Genomic DNA, 18,558 nt, shown 5'->3' with positions numbered 1-18,558 from the left:
TTTCTACCAATTTAGAGCTTTCTAAAACATCTGAAGATGGGGAAGGCATGTGAGACTAAAATAAGGATTAGAGGGGTGACTGCAGAGACTATCAGTTGGTAATGAGGGAGGAGGAGGATAAACTGGTGTTGGCCCCAGATGAGCCCAGGGTGCAGCAACAAGACAGCACAGAACTGAAGGAACTTCTAGGAACCACTGTCTGGTCCTGCTGCCAAGTGAGACAAAACCAAAGAGGGATTGAACAAAAAAGGTACAAAGGAAAAACAAAATGAAACCAAAAGTTAAGAGTCAAAAGGTTACCCCACTATCATCCTGCATGAAAGAGAAGCGGACAAGGCCAGAGTGAAAACTCTCTCCCGATTCTTTCAAACACGACAGGCTTTATTTAGATTACCAAAAATAACATTTAACAGAAAGGGAACCATAACATTACACAACAAAGTATAGCTATAAAATCTCAAACAAGAAAGGCAAAGCTTTCTTTAGATCACCAAAAATAATGTTTCACAGAGAGGGAACCAGTAGAAGCAAATGTATAGCTGTAAATTTTATTTTGCCATCAATATCGATTCCCTCTAAAATACTTTGAGACTACTTTGCGGTTTCCAAGTACAAACTAAACCTTGTTGGACAGAGTTGCTCGGCTTCATAAAAAAAGAAAGAAGAAACCAATTTGCAAAAAAATTTGTTTAATGCTAACAAATGATGAGACAGTGTGGTTTTTGCTAACCAACTGCAATGTCTCCTGAAACGGACTAACCTATGTACACTTCCACGAACATTTCACTGTGAACAGAGTTGCTTTTTCCTTGCCATAACAAATGGCCTGCACAGTAACAGGTGTCGTGTCAGGGCACTTTCAGGCACCCAGGAAATCATTCCTAACAGAATAAATGCAGTATGTGGGCAATTCAAACAACGAAGCCCCAAGGTGGCCATTGCATTTGTGCTCCGGGCAGACGTACCACCTTGCTAGTTGTTCACCTGGAACCCAAAGCGCCAAACTAGACAGAGCAGTTGATCTTACAGAACCATCAACATTTTAATAAATTGCCCGGGGGTTCTTGGTGCTGTAATGTGCCTCACAGGCAGCGACATAAGCCGACTCTGGGAAGAAGTCATCGTGGTATTCTGCTAAAAACCTGAAAACAAACAAAAAAACAATAGCCCCAATGAGCATCATACTAAGGACTAAAGACCATCAGGCAAAATATTAACTTTCAACCTACTAACATTTCAACTGTTTTTTGGTATTAGGAAGAAAAAAATGACTATAATTTTGATCTCTCTATAGTGATTACTTTCACTGCACTTATCCAGCTTCTCTGTGAATTACTACTTATCTGAATACTTTCACCATCATCAGGCGTACAAATAGAAATAGAACCTAAACTCCACTAGGTGGCACTCTGGTTATATAAACACTTTGGTGGGGGGGGGGGGGGGGAAGCCCATGAATGTTTCTACTTTTTCCTATTTTTCAAACAAACTATTAAAAACAACAGATTATAAGCAATAAATCTTGCTTGAGAAATTTACATCATCTATATGAGCAAAGTCACATAAAAATTGAATGGAACAACTAGTAATAGCATTTGGTGTCCTAATTTGCCATGCCAAAAGATGTTACAGTTCTAGCTGACGGTACCAAGACATAGAAGAGGCTCATGTGTATGAAGATGGATGTGCTGGTCATTCAAGAGTCTGCAATATACAGATGATATCTTGACTTAAACTTCAACTGAGTTTGCCATGGAGGACTAAGACATTCTCACATGTGCAATATTCACTAATAAGCACATTAATTAGCCTTATGCTTGCTTCCCAGCGACACCCACCTGCCCAAATTCCTAAAAATGTACAAACCTTCTTTAGTATAAATTGAGACAAAACTCACTGGCTAGCTAACTCGTCTTCTTCTATGAGTGTACTCTTTTTATTATTGAGTCCACTGATTCGGGTTGATACCTTTGCATACATTTTTAAAAACTCTTACTGGTTTATTAATAAATCTTCCTAAGTTACCTCCTAAAATTCTAATTTCTACTTTGTATTAGGCATACTTCAAAATTAGCAGGGTTTCCTATGCTAACCTGCAGCTGACTCTTCATATTTTCTTGGCACTATTTGATTTCAGTTTACAAAATTTTATGCCAAACAGAGTTGTAGGTTTTGTTGAAGAAGAGGCTGGGAGAGAAGAAGGTATTCTGGAAACTTGTTTCCAAGAAAATGTTGTAAAGTCTAATGCCACTCATGGATACTTTATTCGAAATGCCTACATGAAAGGATCTTTTAAAAACACAAGTTGATTTCCCTGGCTGGGATACTCTCCACTCTGTGGTAAATCCTACTTGATGAGTCGGGGTTGGGCCTGGATACAAGGAACAGGATCTCCCCAAAAAGAAAAAAGAAACAAAGTTAGGTAGCTAGAATGAGCCAGGAGGAAAACTAGCCTTGAAGACCAAGCAGAGGAAGTGGTCTACAGACATCATCTACAAGGGAGAGGACACAGCAGAGCCTTGGGTCAAATGATCCTATTAGATAAGAAAATGGCCAGGCAAGGTAGCTCACGCCTGTAATCCCAGCACTTTGGGAGGCCGAGGTGGGCGGATCACGAGGTCAAAAGATCGACACCATCTTGGCCAACATAGTGAAACCCCGTCTCTACTAAAAAATACAAAAATTAGCTGGGCGTGGTGGCGCACGCCTGTAGTCCCAGCTACTCAGGAGGCTGAGGCAGGAGAATTGCTTGAACCCAGGAGGTGGAGACTGCAGTGAGCTGAGATCGCGCCACTGCACCCCAGCCTGGCGCCTGGTGACAGAGCAAGACTCTGTCTTAAAAAAAAAAAAAAAAAGAAAAGAAAGAAAAAGAAAAGAAAAAAAAAAAGAAAATGACTGGCTTTGTCAGCTGCAGGAAACAATACCTTTCTCTGAATTCATACATCACAACACAGACTAGGGGTCTTTTATCTTAATTATAAAGTAAAGACGAAAATCCAATCAATGCTACTATTTAAATTAATTTATGTACATGAAACAAAGGAAAGTCCAATGCTTGAGGTTCTGTTGAATAAAAAAATGTAAAACTAAATTATCATCAATCTCAATCACTTCTACTTTAGAAACTTATTTTGTTTATAAGGTTTTTCAATTAAATTCTTCTAGTGGCACACAAAAAAACTTTACCTCTGTACAATGAATGCCCCAACTCAGAAACTAGAGAAATTATGGAAAAAATAAATACCAAAAAAACCCACTCCTAATTCCCATAGTTTAGAACCAACCATACATACTTAGGTAACTGCTACTATTTAAAATACCACAGAGCTGACTTCCCCATGTGCTAAAGAGAAGTTCAGAAAAGCCATATACATGGCAACAGACATAAGTTTTGACAAAGTAATACAAATACCTCAAAAAGAGATCAAAGTGCTTCAATAAAGCCTTCAAATTCTTCTCAGAAAAGGACATCTTTCCAAGGATTTCTGGAAGTTTTACTGCATTAAAAATAAAAGCAAAACCATTTACAATTAGCAGAATCTGACAATGCATAGGATTGACTCAGGGATGGCCTGGGCCTCTCCTTCTCGCTATTGGAACTGAAATTAACAACCACATTCTCAAACAAAGTCCCAAACTCTTACTGAACAAAGACAGAGTAGCAATACAAATTCTACAAACATAATTTTTATGAAATTTAAGATTCATTCAGTGCCTTTTCTTTGATAGGTTACCTTTGTTTGATTTTTCTTAGATCCCCACATTTCTTAGTTAGATAATAACAGCCCAAACCACAAGATGTACAGAAAGCTAACAAGACAATGAAAAATGAAAAATGGAAAGAAGAAAGCAGGAACTAGGATTCTTACCAAACAATCGCAGCAAATGCTGTGCCCCATAAATGTAAGAGGGTGGTGGTGGCTGGTCACCTGGGGGGTAATTGTCAGGCACGAGCTTCCAGGAGAGGACCTGGAAAAAGCATGAATTGAATGCTTGTTATTCTTAATGGAGGCACTTCCAACCACCTAACCATTATGACAGTGAATTGTACATAGAGGGGGAAAATATACCATCGTATCAAAATAAACACAAGCTTATAAAAATCAAAGATGAAAGGCAAAAACACTGAAAATAGATTAATAAAGTATTTGATTTCTTAACTCACAACAGTTATTACCTAAAAATAACTGTAACTGTTTGGGTTCTTTAGCCCCTTTCTCTTTATTGAAAATCCTGCTGCATGGCCGGGCACGGTGGCTCACACTTTGGGAGGCCGAGGTGGGTGGATCACCTGAGGTTAGGAGTTTGGCACCAGCCTGGCCAACATGGTGAAACTCCAGCTCTACTAAAATTATAATAAACTAGCTGGGTGTGGTGGCAGACGCCTGTAATCCCAGCTACTTGAGAGGCTGAGGCAGGAGAATCACTTGAACCAGGAGGCGGAAGCTGCAGTGAGCTGAGACTGCGATACTGCACTCCAGCCTGGGCAATGGGAACAATACTCTGCCTCAAAAAAAAAAAAAAAAAAAAAAGAAAAAAAAAGTAATCCATAGGCTGGACATGGTGGCTCACGCCTGTAATCCCAGCACTTTGGGAGGCCAAGACGGGCAGATCTTGAGGTCAAGAGTTGGAGACTATCCTGGCCAACATAGTGAAATCCCATCTCTACTAAAAATACAAAAATTAGCTGGGCATGGTGGCACATGCCTGTAGTCCCAGCTAGTTGGGAGGCTGAGACAGGAGAACTACCTGGGAGGCGGAGGTTGCAGTGAGCCGAGATCACACCACTGCATTCCAGCCTGGCAACAGAGTGAGACTGTGTCTCAAAGAAAAAAACAAAAGTAATCCATAGATGTTCTGAATAATATTACTGTTGTTTCAAGAGTCCTTAATTTCTTGCTGTTAGATTCATTATGGAAACTAATTTGAATCTTTCAACCCCTTGAATCAACTGAAATAGACTTCAAACCTGATAACTGACTTGTCTTCATTCTGAATTTCAGAACTTGGGTGGACTTTGGGCTTTTGTTAAAGGGAGAGCTGTATTTCAAAACTCTCGGATGAATTTCCATAAAAGTACTTCAGCAAATCACAGAACCAGAGTCTACTCTACTGAGCTACGACTTTGGCTTTTGGGACGTCATAGTCAATATGGAAACAGTCAGACTGGAGGAAGCCTTCCAGCAGACAAAGCAGTAAGGTGCCCCTCAAACCCTTAAATGCTGATACAGTCAATTTAACAACATGAAACTGCCAGAAGCTAGAAAGAACCAAGGTGGCTCTGGAGGATCCAGGACAAAGGTCTAGCTTCACTTCGGCCCCTGCCAGGCCAGGACAGACTCTCGCTTAGGTCTCCACCCCCAGTGCCCCACTTTTGCACTGTGGAACACTGAGGGAAGGGATCATTCCAGCATCTTTACAGCATCCCTGCACCTGCTCAGCGCACATAGCTGAAGCTTTGGAACCATTCTGACAGTGACTCAAAGGGAACATACAGGACTTTGCAATCTCAGAGGCATGAACAACACTTGGCATGTGTGAAAGCAGGTCATCTGGCTCTACTTCACCCACTCGATTGTGTTTCAAGGCAGTTTATGATCTTCTACTTATGAAGACACATTTTCCAGGGGAAAGCAGTAGGTTTCCAGTGGGGCATTCCCCATGGGGTATGCATGGGAACCATCCAAGGGTCTTTATTAACCATGTGCTGCCCCAGACCAGCCCCTAGTACTGTGGAGCAGCGATTGGTACTGAGAGAAATATCCCTGGTCAAAAAACACAATGGTAGAGGTGCATAAGAAGGTGGGAATCAAGGAAGGTTTCATAAGTCCTTGTGAGAGCCACCTGAACCCCAACCATTTCCCAGAAAACACTTTTAAACTATAAATTGCAGCTGTATCTAAAACCACTAGATGGCGCCTTCGCACTGCAAGCCCTTACTTGACAACTCAGATACCCCTTAAATTCACGATTTCCCTTTGCTAATAAAATCCGCAGTGCATTCTTAGCTGAAAAATGGGCATACCAGGGACTGCTTGAACTAGGGATTTCCTAACCTACCCTCGACAATCATGATAACACAAATTGGGCTTTCTAAGTTCTCTACAGGGTCAGCCAACTATAGCTCTTGGGCCAAATCGAGCCCATTGCTCGTATGTTCAAAATGGTTGGGGGGAAAAAAGTCACATGAATAATATTTCACGATATGTGAAAATCATGATATTAAATTCTCAGTGTCCCTGAATGAATTGAGGGGCAGCACACACAGCCACATCCCTTTGTTTATGGCTTTCCTGCTGCAACAGCAGAGTTGAGCAGTCACTCGAGAAACCTGAGGGTACACACTACTGAAGATAGTTATCATCTGGAAGAAAGTTTTCTGACCCCTCTTCCTATCATCAAGGGCTCTTTGCCTAGGCCAGGAGCAGTGGCTCATGCCTGTAATCCCAGCACTTTGGGAAGCCGAAGCAGGAAGATCACTTGAGCTCAAGAGTTGGTGACCAGCCTGAGCAATATGGCAAAACCTAGTCTCTACAAAAAAATGCAAAAATCAGCCAGGCATAGTGGCATGAGCCTGTAGTTCCAGCTACTTGGGAGGCTGAGGTGGAAGGACCATCTGAGCCCAGGAGGCGGAGGCTGCAGTGAGCCAACATCCCGCTACAGCACTGCAGCCTGGGTAAATGCACAAGAGTGAGACCCTGTGTCAAAAAAAAAAAACAAACGTTCTTCATCTAGCAAAGCCATCTTCCCCTGTGTAACTCCTACCCACCTCAAAAAAAAAAAAAAAAAGAAAAAGAAAAAAAGAAAATCTCACCTCAGAGGAGACATTTACAGAATAACAGAATATGCTGATAGACTGAGACCTCTTCAGAATCCCTGACAAACTCACTACACTACCTACAGATCACCTAATGGGCCTTCAAAAAAATGGCTTTAAAATGAAAAGTTCTCCCATCTATCAAGTGGAAATCTGGTGGCAAGGCTGATCTCGAGAATGCAGGGTAATTTGGTTCAAGTGTCTGGCACAGTGGTGGCCTAGAACACACCACTGAAGGGACGGCTCTTGGAATTACAGTGAATGATGGAGGGGAATCAGTTATATTAAAGCAAGAGTCAGTAAACTACAGTCTGCTGGTCACATCCCACCCAACTACTGCCTGTTTCTATACTGCCCAAAAGCTAAGAATAGATTTTATTTTTTTTAATGATTGAAAAACAAAATTTTTTAAACACGTGAAAATTAAATGCTAGTCAAATTTCAGTTTCCATAAATAAAGTTTTATTGGAACATAGCACACTCATTTACATATTATCTGTGGCTACTTTTGGAGTTAAGTAGCCTTGACAGACACCATATGGCCCACAAAGCCTAAAGTATTTACCCTCTTGCCTCTGTAGAAAAAGTGTGTTAACATCTGTTCTATAAAGTAAAAATACTGGTACTTCAATAATCGCACTTATTTAAAAGATGACTGTCAGTGTAGGGCTGGAATCCTAACAATTTTCTCATTTTAGAAACCAAAACCCACAGTGTTAAGCATGATCTTACATGTAATTTTGTTAATGTTTACAGTAAGAGCAACAAGATGCTTCAAGAACCTCGATTTCCACCCACAGAATTGAAGCAATCAGAAATGAAGGAACCATTGGGAACAAACATCATTATTTACCTCATTTATTTCATTAGTTCTTCTCCCTTCAAAGCCAGCAAACACAGCACTCCCTTCCTTGCTAGGAGTCAGAGGAATAGGTGAAGATGATCTGCTATGCACAGGTGTTTCTTCCAAATAAAAAGATGAAATTATTCACACAGCAACTGAATTAAAGAGTGCCTCAAGACTGTTAAAAACTGCAGAACATAAATCTCAACTTGGTTCTCAGATATTACCAACCTTTAACAATAAGACTTTCCTTCTATAACAGATAGCACCTGAATTTTATTTGCTTAAAAAAATAAGAAATAAAGCACTGCCACATGCTACAATGTGGATGAACCTTAAAAGTCTATGCTTACTGAATGGAGCCAATCACAAAGGGCCACATACTATGTTTCCATTTATATGAAATGCCCAGGGAGGCAAGTCCAGAGAGAAAACAGCTTAGTGGTTGCCAGGAGCTTGTAGAAGGGGCAGTGGGGAGTGACTGCTACTGGATATGGGGTTTCTTTTTGGGGGTGCTGAAAATGTTCTGGAATTGACTGTGCAGATGGTCACAAAACTGTGAATACACTAAAAAACTGCTGAATTGTACACTGGTGAACTGTATATGTGGATTATGTGTCAATAAAATTGTTTAAGTGCCACTGAATTCTTAACTTTAAAATGGTTAATTTTATATGTGAATTTCACATCAATAATACAAATTTTTAAAAAAGTACAAAGAGAAACAGAAAAACAGCACTTTATTTTGTAGCACCTTTTTAAAGTCTTTTCAAAAATTTTCCCAGCTCAGTCTCAATCTTCATTCAATCAACCAGTCCTTATTAACCACTTACATACAGATGATTCCATTTATATGAAATGCCCCAAATTGGCAAATTTATAGAGAGAAATCGATTAGTGGTTGCCAGAGGACACAGGGAGAGGCAAATGAGTAACTGCTAGTGGAGGTGGGGTTTCTTTTTTGGAAACTGATTTCAGTGAAGGTTGCCTAACTCTAGTTTTGCCCAACTAAAACTATTTTCTTAGTTAATTAACTATCAGGCAGGGTGGTCTCTTTGTGTTGCCCAGGTTGGAGTGCAGTGGCCCAGTGAGAGCTCACTGCAGTCTTGGACTCTGGGCCTCAAGCGATCCTTCAGCTTCAGCCTCAGCCACAGCCGCAGCTGCAGCCTCCCAAGTAGCTGGGACTATAGGTGCACATCACCATACCTGGCTAATTTTTTTTTTTTTTTTTTTTTTTTTTTTTTGTAAGAGATGGGGTTTCACTATGTTGCCCAGGCTGGTCCTGAACTCCTGGCCTCAAGTGATCCTCCTGCCCTAGTCTCACAGGCATGAGACACTAAAAACTTTAAATGTGTCAATTTTAAGGTATGTGGATAATACCTCAATCAAGCTGTTTTTAAAAAGCACTTGATTTTGTTTTAGCGCTTGATTATTCAAAGGACTTTTCTTAAAGGTATATCTTCTTTAACTCTGCCCTTCTGAGTCTTCCCAATCTTCAAAGAATCAACAAATACTTTCAGACACCTGGAACTATGCCCCCAACACTGGCTATGGTGGAGGTGACACAACCAACAAATCAGCCCTTTCTCTCAGGAGCTTATGAGGTGGCAGGGACAGGATGTACACAAGGTAACAGGCACCTGAACACAGAATGGCACTGTGATTACAGCTTTGGGAGTCCCAACAGGGTGATGCTTAGAAGGATCCCTGAAGGAGTCAGCACAGGAGAGGCTGAGGGAAGAACAGGGGTGAGCACAGGTCACACACAAGATACGCCTACTGGGGCAGGATGATTCGACTCCAAGGAGTTTTACCCTGACCTAAGCTTTGAAGGTGTTTTTGATGTTTATGAGGGGTGTCTTAGATTTCACAGCCTGTGAGCAGCTGGGCCCTGTGAAAGGAAGGCCACCAGGCCTCCATCTCTGCAGTTGGGCACTTGGCACCTCCTGGTGTAGCGCTGTCTCCGCCTTCACAGTGTGCTGGTGGACAGGCATGCAAGCTGCCTCCCCTACTGCTGACTTCCTCACTGCACCCGCCAGGCACCAGGTGGCATCGTCCGTGCTGCTGCCAGCAACTTTTCATTTCATATGGTTTTGGCAGTCAAGGGTGGAAGGATATAAGCACGGAGCACCCTGTATTTTATTTGTGAATGAGGTCTTCAATGTAAAGTGAATACTACTAGTAAGGAGGCTTCATTAGCATAGGCTAAACAACCAGATTTTAATTAATTTGGGAAAAATACCTGGTTAGTGTATGGCAGCTAATGTCAGTTTCTACAGTAATTGTACCTGATTCATGGCACCTGCTTCAGCAGTTTTTGAAAGTTTAAAATGATTGATTAGCAGTGGCTTCCTTCTAAGTTTTATATTGAAGCAAATCAACTTGTGTGTATCTTGGAAAAAAAATAAAGTCAACTCTTGTCTAATGTATTTTGCCCATTGAAACATTCCAGCTGAAAATCAAGGTGAGCAGATCTGATGGAGTTTGAGTTGGGCCAAGAGGCGGTGAGAAGAGATGATGGGAATGTGAGCATTCTCACTTTGATATTTTAGGCCGGAACTTTCCAAATTAAACTTTAGAATGGAGAGACTACTGAGACAAAGTACAAAGAACACAAAAAAACCGAAACAATCCATTAGAATTGCTCATTTTGAATGATTCGTTAGGCCTAGCTACACAATGTATAGAATTCTGGTACCTCGATTTGCTCATAAGTGGCAGAGTGATGGTGAGAAAGGCTGAGGAAACGGCCCAGGCCTGCCTCCATCGCAGCCGCACTGCGCTCTGTGCCAGTTCCTTAAACTTTCTACAGCTCCAGAAAGCAGGCAGCATAACAGCACTTTGGACATGGGAATCACACACCGTACACCCACGCATGTAACCTCAGCACCATGCCCGGCACCGGCTAAACAAGAGGTACATACTGGCCCTCCCCGGCCTTGGCCACCCGAGAATGAACCTACTCTTTTCCAGGTGCAGGAAGAGCTTGGGCATGCTGGCGGACGTGTCCTGCTGCCTGCGCTTGGGCTGAGGGGAGGCGCTGCTCTCAGAAAGCCTGTCACAGTTAGCAGAGTGGCGTGTGGACCGCCTCAGAGACTGCAATCCTTCTGACTCAGCTTTGCGCCTTTTGGGGGTGGCTGGTTCACCAGTGGTCGGCTGACTCTCTGTGGACTGTGGCGTGGATGGATTCAACAAAGGGGGGCTGGGAGAGAGCTCCTCCTGGCTCCTAGAGAAGATGGAGACGGTCACACAGGGCCAGCCCAAAGGGCCTTTCCAGAACATGGAGGGCTTCTGAAGACACGAAATGCTCTCTCCACTCCTGGAGGGTTATAAATCTGTGCCTAAGTCATTTGGACCCTGTCCATAACTCTGTAAGGCACGCTGGCATTAAAGATTGTGATGCCCCCTGGTATATGTGTCTTAGAGCAGTGGGTCTCAAGTGGGAGCAACACTGCCCTGGCATGGAACAAAGAGCAACGCCTGGAGACATTTTTGATTGCTGCAACTGAGGAAAAACGTGCTATCGGCATCTACTAGGGGAAGGCCAGGAATCCTGCGAAGCATCCTATATTGCACAAGAAGCCCCACAACCAAGAAAGATCTGGTTCAAAACAGCACTAGGGCCAAGGCTGAGAAACGCTGGTCTAGACAACAAGAATACCCTATCAGCTCATTGAAATGTAACTACTGGCAGGACTAGGAAAAGCATCGGGGTTGCGGTGTGAAAACACATGCCCCCCAGCCCTGCCCTCCCCGGAGGAGTCTCGAGGATGGAAGTAGGCCCTGGGGACTTGGATGCAGGTCCCCAGTGAGTCCTGCAGGCCTCTCACCTAGGCTAAAACTGACATGGGAAAGGGAAAGGAGGGAGAAGCTACCAAAGGAAGGCTGGCTGAGGAGATGGTGGCCGGGCTGACAGAGAAGCTTAGGAGCCCACAGCCATGAAGCGAAGAAGGAAAGGGAGGGGAGGGGAAGGTGCTGAGGCAAAGGGCAGTGTGCTGCAAGTGGAAGGTTATCAGTACACCTGCAGGCAGAGTTGTGCAGCACATCAGTAGATGAAAGCAGATGGTAAGAGAAGAGACGGATGAGTGGAAATCATGAGAACAGACCACTTTCTCAGGAAGAGAGGGAAGAGTGAGCGAACACGACACCTTACAGAGATTAAGGGAAAGACTTTAGGATGTGGGATCCCCCCTCCCTGCACCCCCAAAAAGAACAGAGCATGCTTGGTCACTGAGAGAAGAAAAGTGGTGACATCACAGAGCAAGAAGAGAAGTAACTTTTCCTGAAGGCCAAAGGTTGCAGGCCCTGTATGAACGTTCCCATTTACCACCACTAGCGAGGCCTGCCTTCACTCCATCACATAACTGCAAAAGAAGGAGGGTCCTAAGGAATCTCCCAACTAACACACAACAGCCAGTGAGGGCGCTCAATTCAACCTGCCCCTTCCACCCTTTTCAGCCTGTGCTCTCTTCACCCCACCCCCTGCTGTCTTTCCAAAAATGGGATAGCTGCTCATCATCCCACCTAAGTTCCCTATGCTGGGGTCTTCAGTTGGTAAAGTCCGCCAGAACTGTATGACAGTGAATGATGACTTAGCTTATCCAGAAAAAAGAAAACCACTAGGAGAGACACTTTTCATTTCCTTCCCTCCTCCAAACATGTTAGACCACAGCATCAGACTGAACTCCTCAAAAGAAGGATCTGATTATTGCACCGCTGACATCTAAGGGGAAAGTGCAGGCTATCTAACTTACCTGGCAGTGCTTGTGGCACTCTCCTTAATTGGAAGAAAAAACTTAGACGAAGTCACCTTTTTATACTGAGCTTGTTCATATGGATACAGTAAAACCAATGGGAGAGTGTAATCAAAGGTTATTCGTAATCCATCCACCATCTCCTTACAAAGGTCAACACTGGGAAGATTAAGAAGAGATTAGAGACACAATGAAGTAGGGGGTACTTTCCAAAATTTCACAATGAAGCCGCCCATTTTTAATAGGGGAGTTTTAAACATTATATATTGTACCTACATACACACAAAATGAAATGGATTTATAGATACTGTCAAGATTACATAGGAAACTATAAAGTGCAGAAAGTACAGCAGTCACTTTAACTTACCCCACTAAACACAAATAAATATGTTCAAGGCCACATGAGGTATCCAGCAGCCTGTGCTGCATAAGTGGACAGGTGGACACATCCCTATCACTTCGAGCTGAAAGGGGTTGACTCTAGTGAACCCCTAACCCTTGCTTTAACTCCAACACTCCACCTTTCTGCCTCTGGTCTAGCTGAGTCATGTGTGCCCAGCAGGATACAAGGGAGCTTTCTCCAACTGGAATGAAAATCTGTTTGCAAATAAGCTTTGAGAAATTCTCACTGCCCATTCTGGTGCTTCTCAAGGAACGTTCTCGCCCTAAACAGTATCACTGAGAAAACTGTCTCAGTGCTGAGGCAGGACATTTTCAATGCATCCACGTCAGACGTGTAAATAGTTACCGAAGTACTAAAGATTTCACAGGTGACAAGGTTTTAATATGAGATTGATGATTCAGTGAATTATGAATAAATTACTAAATATTACATGAATTCAAAATAACTGAGTAGAGACAAGAGTCACCTGTTCTAAATGGAAGCCACCTCTCTAACACACAGAACCACAAAATAGAAAACATGCTAGTACTCACTTCTTTTCTGCTGGGATATAATGCACATTCATGTTGGCATGTGGCATAACGTGATGGTGACGAGGCCTCTCGTTGGCTGAAAAGGCTGCATTGATAGCAAAATGTTTCACATAGGATTCCAAAATCGTTATGATGTTGGTCTGGCATGGAAGTTTCACTAACTGTTAACAAAAATATAGACATCTGATATATGCATCCTAATGTAACAACCCACATATTCTGAGAAACACTGGTCATGTTTGTATCATTCTTTAACTCAAAAATAAAGCAAAGCCAATTCTGTTTGAACTTCTTAAATGTATTCTCAACTTGTTTGATCTTTTTTCTTCTATGATCATAACCTTATGTTGATTACAATAGTACTTTTATGAATAGACATAAGCAGTGATTCCTAATCTTGGTGATCTGTTAGAACAACTTTGGGAGTCCCTTCAAGTATACCTACAGTTGGGCTCCACCACAGATCAATTAATTCTTAACTTCTGGGCTGAAGCACAAGCAGCAGGATTCTGGAAAGTTCCCGAAACAACCCTAATGGGTAACCAGGGCTGTGTGAGTTATAATTTAATAAGCTGCACAGCACCACCAGCAGAGAACTTTAAAACCTGACTCAGTACAAAGCTGAAAAACATAAATTTCATTCCTTCAAGATTCGCTATTGCTTAAGTCTATGATTGCAAAATATGGCAAAATGAAATTTCTAAACAAATCACTGTTTTATACACTCTTCCTACATACCCGTTTCCTCCGATTAATGTAGTAACAATCATCCTCCAGCTGCTTCTTCAGAACTTCAGGGATTTCTATAGTTATTGTTCTTTCTTCCATTTCCCTTTTTGTTTGAAGCTCCGGTTCTTGTTTCTGAAATATCAGAATTCCATTTTTAATTATTTAAAACAGCAGAGTCAATATCCAAAGAAAGACTAACATGTGACAGCCTGCTATGAAACAAACCCAGCTAATCCTCAACACTCCCAGTATGCCACGTTCTAATGAAAAGCATGTTAAAGGCCAAAAATTAACTTGCTTGGGAGCTCTCAACACAATACAAATATTTATTTTTTTCCCATTTAAGTTTACCACTAGAATCTATACTAACTTTGGATGCAGGCAGAAGACATCACACTCTGCCAGCTCCACTAAAAATATTAATCATCATAAAACAAATAATTTGACTGGAAAGATAACTATAATTTGTGGAAACACTCTGGGGGCATAAAGAGCCACTAAGAGACTCATATGGTGATTATAAATAAGGATTGTTTTTCTTTAAATGTCAAACATTTACATTATTGGTTTAAAAGATGTATCTTTAGAAAACAATTTACCACTAAAATATGTAACAAAGAGAAAGTGTTTACAATAAAAACTGTATACCACTTCAGTCTTTTCTTCAATATCACTTTCTTCACTTATTTCTTCATCCTTGTCTTCAGCACTGTCAGAGGAACTGTTTAATGCTAGGTGAAACAAAAGCATCTGGTAAACTTGCATTATATACTCCACCAACCGTTATGTCTACAAATCTTCACATGTAGTGTGGGTGATACTAGAAATAATAAACTGTAGTTCCGTGAATATTTTTAATGCTGAGCACAAATACTGTATCTTTCACAGTTGAAAATTATTGGCTGGGCACAGTTGCTCACACCTGTAATCCCAGCACTTTCAGAGGACAAGACAGGTGGATCATAAGGTCAGGAGTTCGAGACCAGCCTGGCTAACATGGCAAAACCCCATCTCTACTAGAAATACAAAAATTAGCCGGGCCTGGTGATAATTAATCCTGTAATTAATGCCTGTAATCCCAGCTACTCAGGAGACTGAGGCAGGAGAATCCCTTGACCCTGGGAGGCAGAGGTTGCAGTCAGCCAAGGTCGTGACATTGTACTCCAGCCCAGGCAACAAGAGCAAGACTCCGTCTCAAAAAAAAAAAAAAAAAAAAAAAAAAAAAAAATTTATTCTGACAACCAAATTCAATGGATGTAAAAAATCATACAAGCTAATGACCTGAAAGTGTTCTGTCAGTTAGGATTCTACAGTTTCCTATTGCCTTCATAAGTGGGACCAAGGCTGGGAGGTCCCAAAAAGAGAACAGATCCCATGTGAACACACCCATGGGGGGTTTATACAAAGACACTGGTCAAGAGGGCAATAGTCACGAGCATGACTCTGCTAAGGTTCTATTACTGACTTCTTGACTTCTTATATTGACTACTACTTTAATTGTCAAAAACAAATGGGGCAAATATCATACATAATGAGCTTGAAGTGTTCCCCTGTCTAGAATTTCAATGACTCCTTCTCTCAGTCTATGTGGAAGTTCTTTCAGCCAAAGAAAATGAAGTGAAGCTACTCACAGTTTTCGTCATTTTCATCTTTTTCTTCACTGGGGAGGCCTTTTAAGACAGAGTCAACACCAGGCAACCTGCAGCGCTTCTTCTTTCTTCCTGTGCTCCTCCTGAAAAAGAGTAGCAAACAACGGAAATACATTTTGACATTGAACTTGTGAGTCTTGAGATCAAAACGAGACATAATAAACAATGAAATACATCTGAACAAAATTAAACTTTAGAACATAAATGGTAATTTCCATTTCAGGAAATTACACAGTAACCACTCTGAAAACACTCTTCCCCTTACACACTTTCAATATGTAAAATTACTTAATAAATGTTAGTCATTTTATTACTTTTATATCATAAAAATCTAAGACACTAAGAGAAAACATATTGCATAACATTTATATCTTGATTTTTATACTCTTACAGGCGAGCTACAGCTTTTCTTGCCAATTTACGTTGTAATCTACGATTTTCATCGGTATCACGAAGCACATGATCTTCGGCTGCCCATCTATCCCAGCTAATCGAACAAAAAAGGAAAATTCAGTACTTTAGTTTGATATGAAACAAAGGCTAAAAGTACCTCACAGCAATAGAAATGGTCCACAATTCCTTTTTAGAAAACGATTAAAATATTTTAAAATCACAAAGAGGCAAATAAACTGAAAAAGTAACTCATTCAGACACAGAAACAATTGGAGTTTTCAAAATCACCCAGACAGAATTCAAATACAATCTACTTAAAACTGTTTCTCATTATAGGCAAGTTCTGTAACAAAGTAAAAACAGGAAATGAATCAAACTTCTCTACAAGTGTTTCTAAAACTTAAAGAGTTCTGCAATGTTTCTGTGCCGCAAAGACAATCAGTTTTCAGTCTGGTTTAACAAGTTCACTCACCTTCTGTTCCAACCATTAAAATGGATCAGATATTCTGGGATCTTCCTGCCTTTTTCGTCTTTCCCAACAATAACATCAACAATCTGAAACCAAGAAATATTGCCCACAAATGACAGAGCATAAAGAAAACTAGAAGTTAGATCAGAAAAACTAAGTCATAGACCCTTTCTAAAGAAAAGAAAGCATTCTCTCCTCTTTTAGACCGAGGGCTGGGTTGAAATATTTTTCCTTTCATTTTTCCCCCCAGTAGACGCCTTCAAAATAGGAAACATCCGTCCAACCACCCCGTGATTGGTCTCTGAGCATGAGACAGCGTGAGGCTTCTGAAGCCATTGGTCGGCCGATGTGTCACTAAGGGGAAAGTCCAGGCTAGACGAGAACTGCAGCCCCGAGACCTTTGGGAGTTGTAGTCCCCCGGGCTCCCCTAAATCCAGGGCCGGGATGGCTGGCTGGAGACTCTATAATCCCTCCCTGCTGTGTCGCTAGAGAGAACATCTAAGACTAATGATGGGTCGTGTCCCCCCCCCCCCCCGCCCCCAAGAGACTCTGGGGCGGGGAGAACAAGGAGGGAGAGCAGATGTGGTTAGAAGACAGGAGCAGCAGAGGAGGGAATTGAAGGCACAATAGGCTCATCCCTTTAGGGATGTCCTTTAGCATCTCTAAAGGACAGAGCAGCCAAAGACCCACCTGGGGCTGCCTTTGTTCCTATCACCTAAGGTTTCGCCCAGGGGGCGCTAGGAACCCAGGTCTCTAAAATGAGCACCTGAAATGAAAGCACATGGGCGCTTTCCTTGGGGATCTGGGAGACCTGGTGCCAAGTCCTGCCCTCCACCTAAATCCGAGGAGCTGCAAGATGTGGCTCAGCTACCGGAGACTTAGGTGGACCGGCCCGGGGAGCGATTCCCGTCAACCACGGTCAGACCAACGTAAATCCTTCAGGGTTTGAAAACTTCAATGCTGCAAGGCCCTGGGGGTGCGAAAACACTGGGCCAACCTTGCCCTCGGGGTAGGGTTCACCGCTTACAGGAGTGATGGGACCTAAACCGGACTAGGGTCCCAGGGACACGATGTCTCAAGTCAGCGGCCAGCGCCGTGGAACTACGAATTGGAACCTGGATCGGACGACCAGGGCGTCCAACAGGAGCCCACCCGGCACTGGGCCGCACAGGAGGAGAGACTTAACGCGAAGACCGAAACCGTATTCGAGAGGCCTCCTCCCTCAGCGGCCCGCGTCGGTGTCGGGGGCGCAAACGGTAGCCCCGGTAACGCGACAAAGCACAGGCGAAGTTACCAATCGCGCGTGCGTGGCCCGGCCTGACCGAAGGAAGCGGAAGCACCCCAGACCCCGCCCCTACTCCCACGCGCAGCTCCCTGTGAGCGCCCCCTGCCGGCCGCACCGCTCCTCGCAGGCCGAAGAGCCCGGCCGGTCCCCCAGCTCCGCGCGGCCATCCGCCCCCGCCCCCGCCTTCGGTCCCCGGGTCTCCCAGCCCGCGCCTCCTCCCTGTCCGTCCGCGGCGGCACCTTGGCATCGTACAGCACTCGCGCCTTGGTGGGGTCAGGCTCGAAGCACAGCACTTTCTCCCCTGAGTGGAATTTAAATTTCATGCCCTCGCTCGCGCTCATTTGCTCATCGTGGCGGAGGGCGAGGCTCCGGGGCGGGCGGAGCGCGCGCGGCGGGGGAGGGCGGGCGGGGGCGGGGAGGCGGTGCGCCGCGGTCGGGGGGGGCCGGGAATGGCGGAGGCTGCGGCCGCCCCGCCCTCGGCCCCTCCTCCGCCCGCCCCGAGCCGCTGCGGAGACCTCGGAGGCGCCGGGCGCGCGCGCTCCCGCCTGGGCGCGCCCCCGCAGGTCCCTGCCGGGGCTCTGGGAGGGGGGCGGGCGGGGAGCACGACCCCCTGGCCAACGTCTACCGGCAGGACGTCTCCCGTCTCCCCCATGGGAGAGGGTCCCCGCGGCCTCCAGGCTGC

General features: G+C 43.6%; 1 protein-coding gene across 3 annotated transcripts; it reads right to left on the bottom strand.

Annotated features, from left to right (window-relative positions):
- Positions 1-360: 360 nt before the first annotated feature.
- MSL3 (MSL complex subunit 3) lies at positions 361-18,316 on the bottom strand. 3 transcript variants are annotated; one of them, XM_032285898.1, is made up of 13 exons: positions 18,116-18,316; positions 16,595-16,677; positions 16,121-16,216; positions 15,712-15,812; positions 14,729-14,811; positions 14,090-14,212; positions 13,352-13,512; positions 12,416-12,574; positions 10,625-10,887; positions 7,671-7,780; positions 3,870-3,969; positions 3,413-3,497; positions 361-1,142 (listed from the first exon to the last, which is right to left on the bottom strand). In XM_032285898.1, the coding sequence occupies exons 1-13, from the start codon at positions 18,215-18,217 to the stop codon at positions 1,043-1,045; spliced, it is 1,566 nt and encodes a 521-aa protein (XP_032141789.1). In that variant the 5' UTR covers positions 18,218-18,316; the 3' UTR covers positions 361-1,042. The 3 variants fall into 3 exon arrangements, with proteins under 3 accessions (XP_032141789.1, XP_032141791.1, XP_032141790.1); XM_032285900.1 differs by lacking the exon at positions 18,116-18,316 and adding an exon at positions 17,707-17,893; XM_032285899.1 differs by lacking the exon at positions 16,121-16,216 and having other exon boundaries at positions 1,022-1,142; positions 18,116-18,273.
- Positions 18,317-18,558: the final 242 nt, after the last annotated feature.

Source organism: Sapajus apella, unplaced genomic scaffold (assembly GCF_009761245.1).
Source record: "Sapajus apella isolate SASKATOON/1434 unplaced genomic scaffold, GSC_monkey_1.0 scaffold17, whole genome shotgun sequence".
Taxonomy (NCBI): domain Eukaryota; kingdom Metazoa; phylum Chordata; class Mammalia; order Primates; family Cebidae; genus Sapajus; species Sapajus apella.
This window is presented reverse-complemented; position numbering and strand designations above follow the sequence as displayed.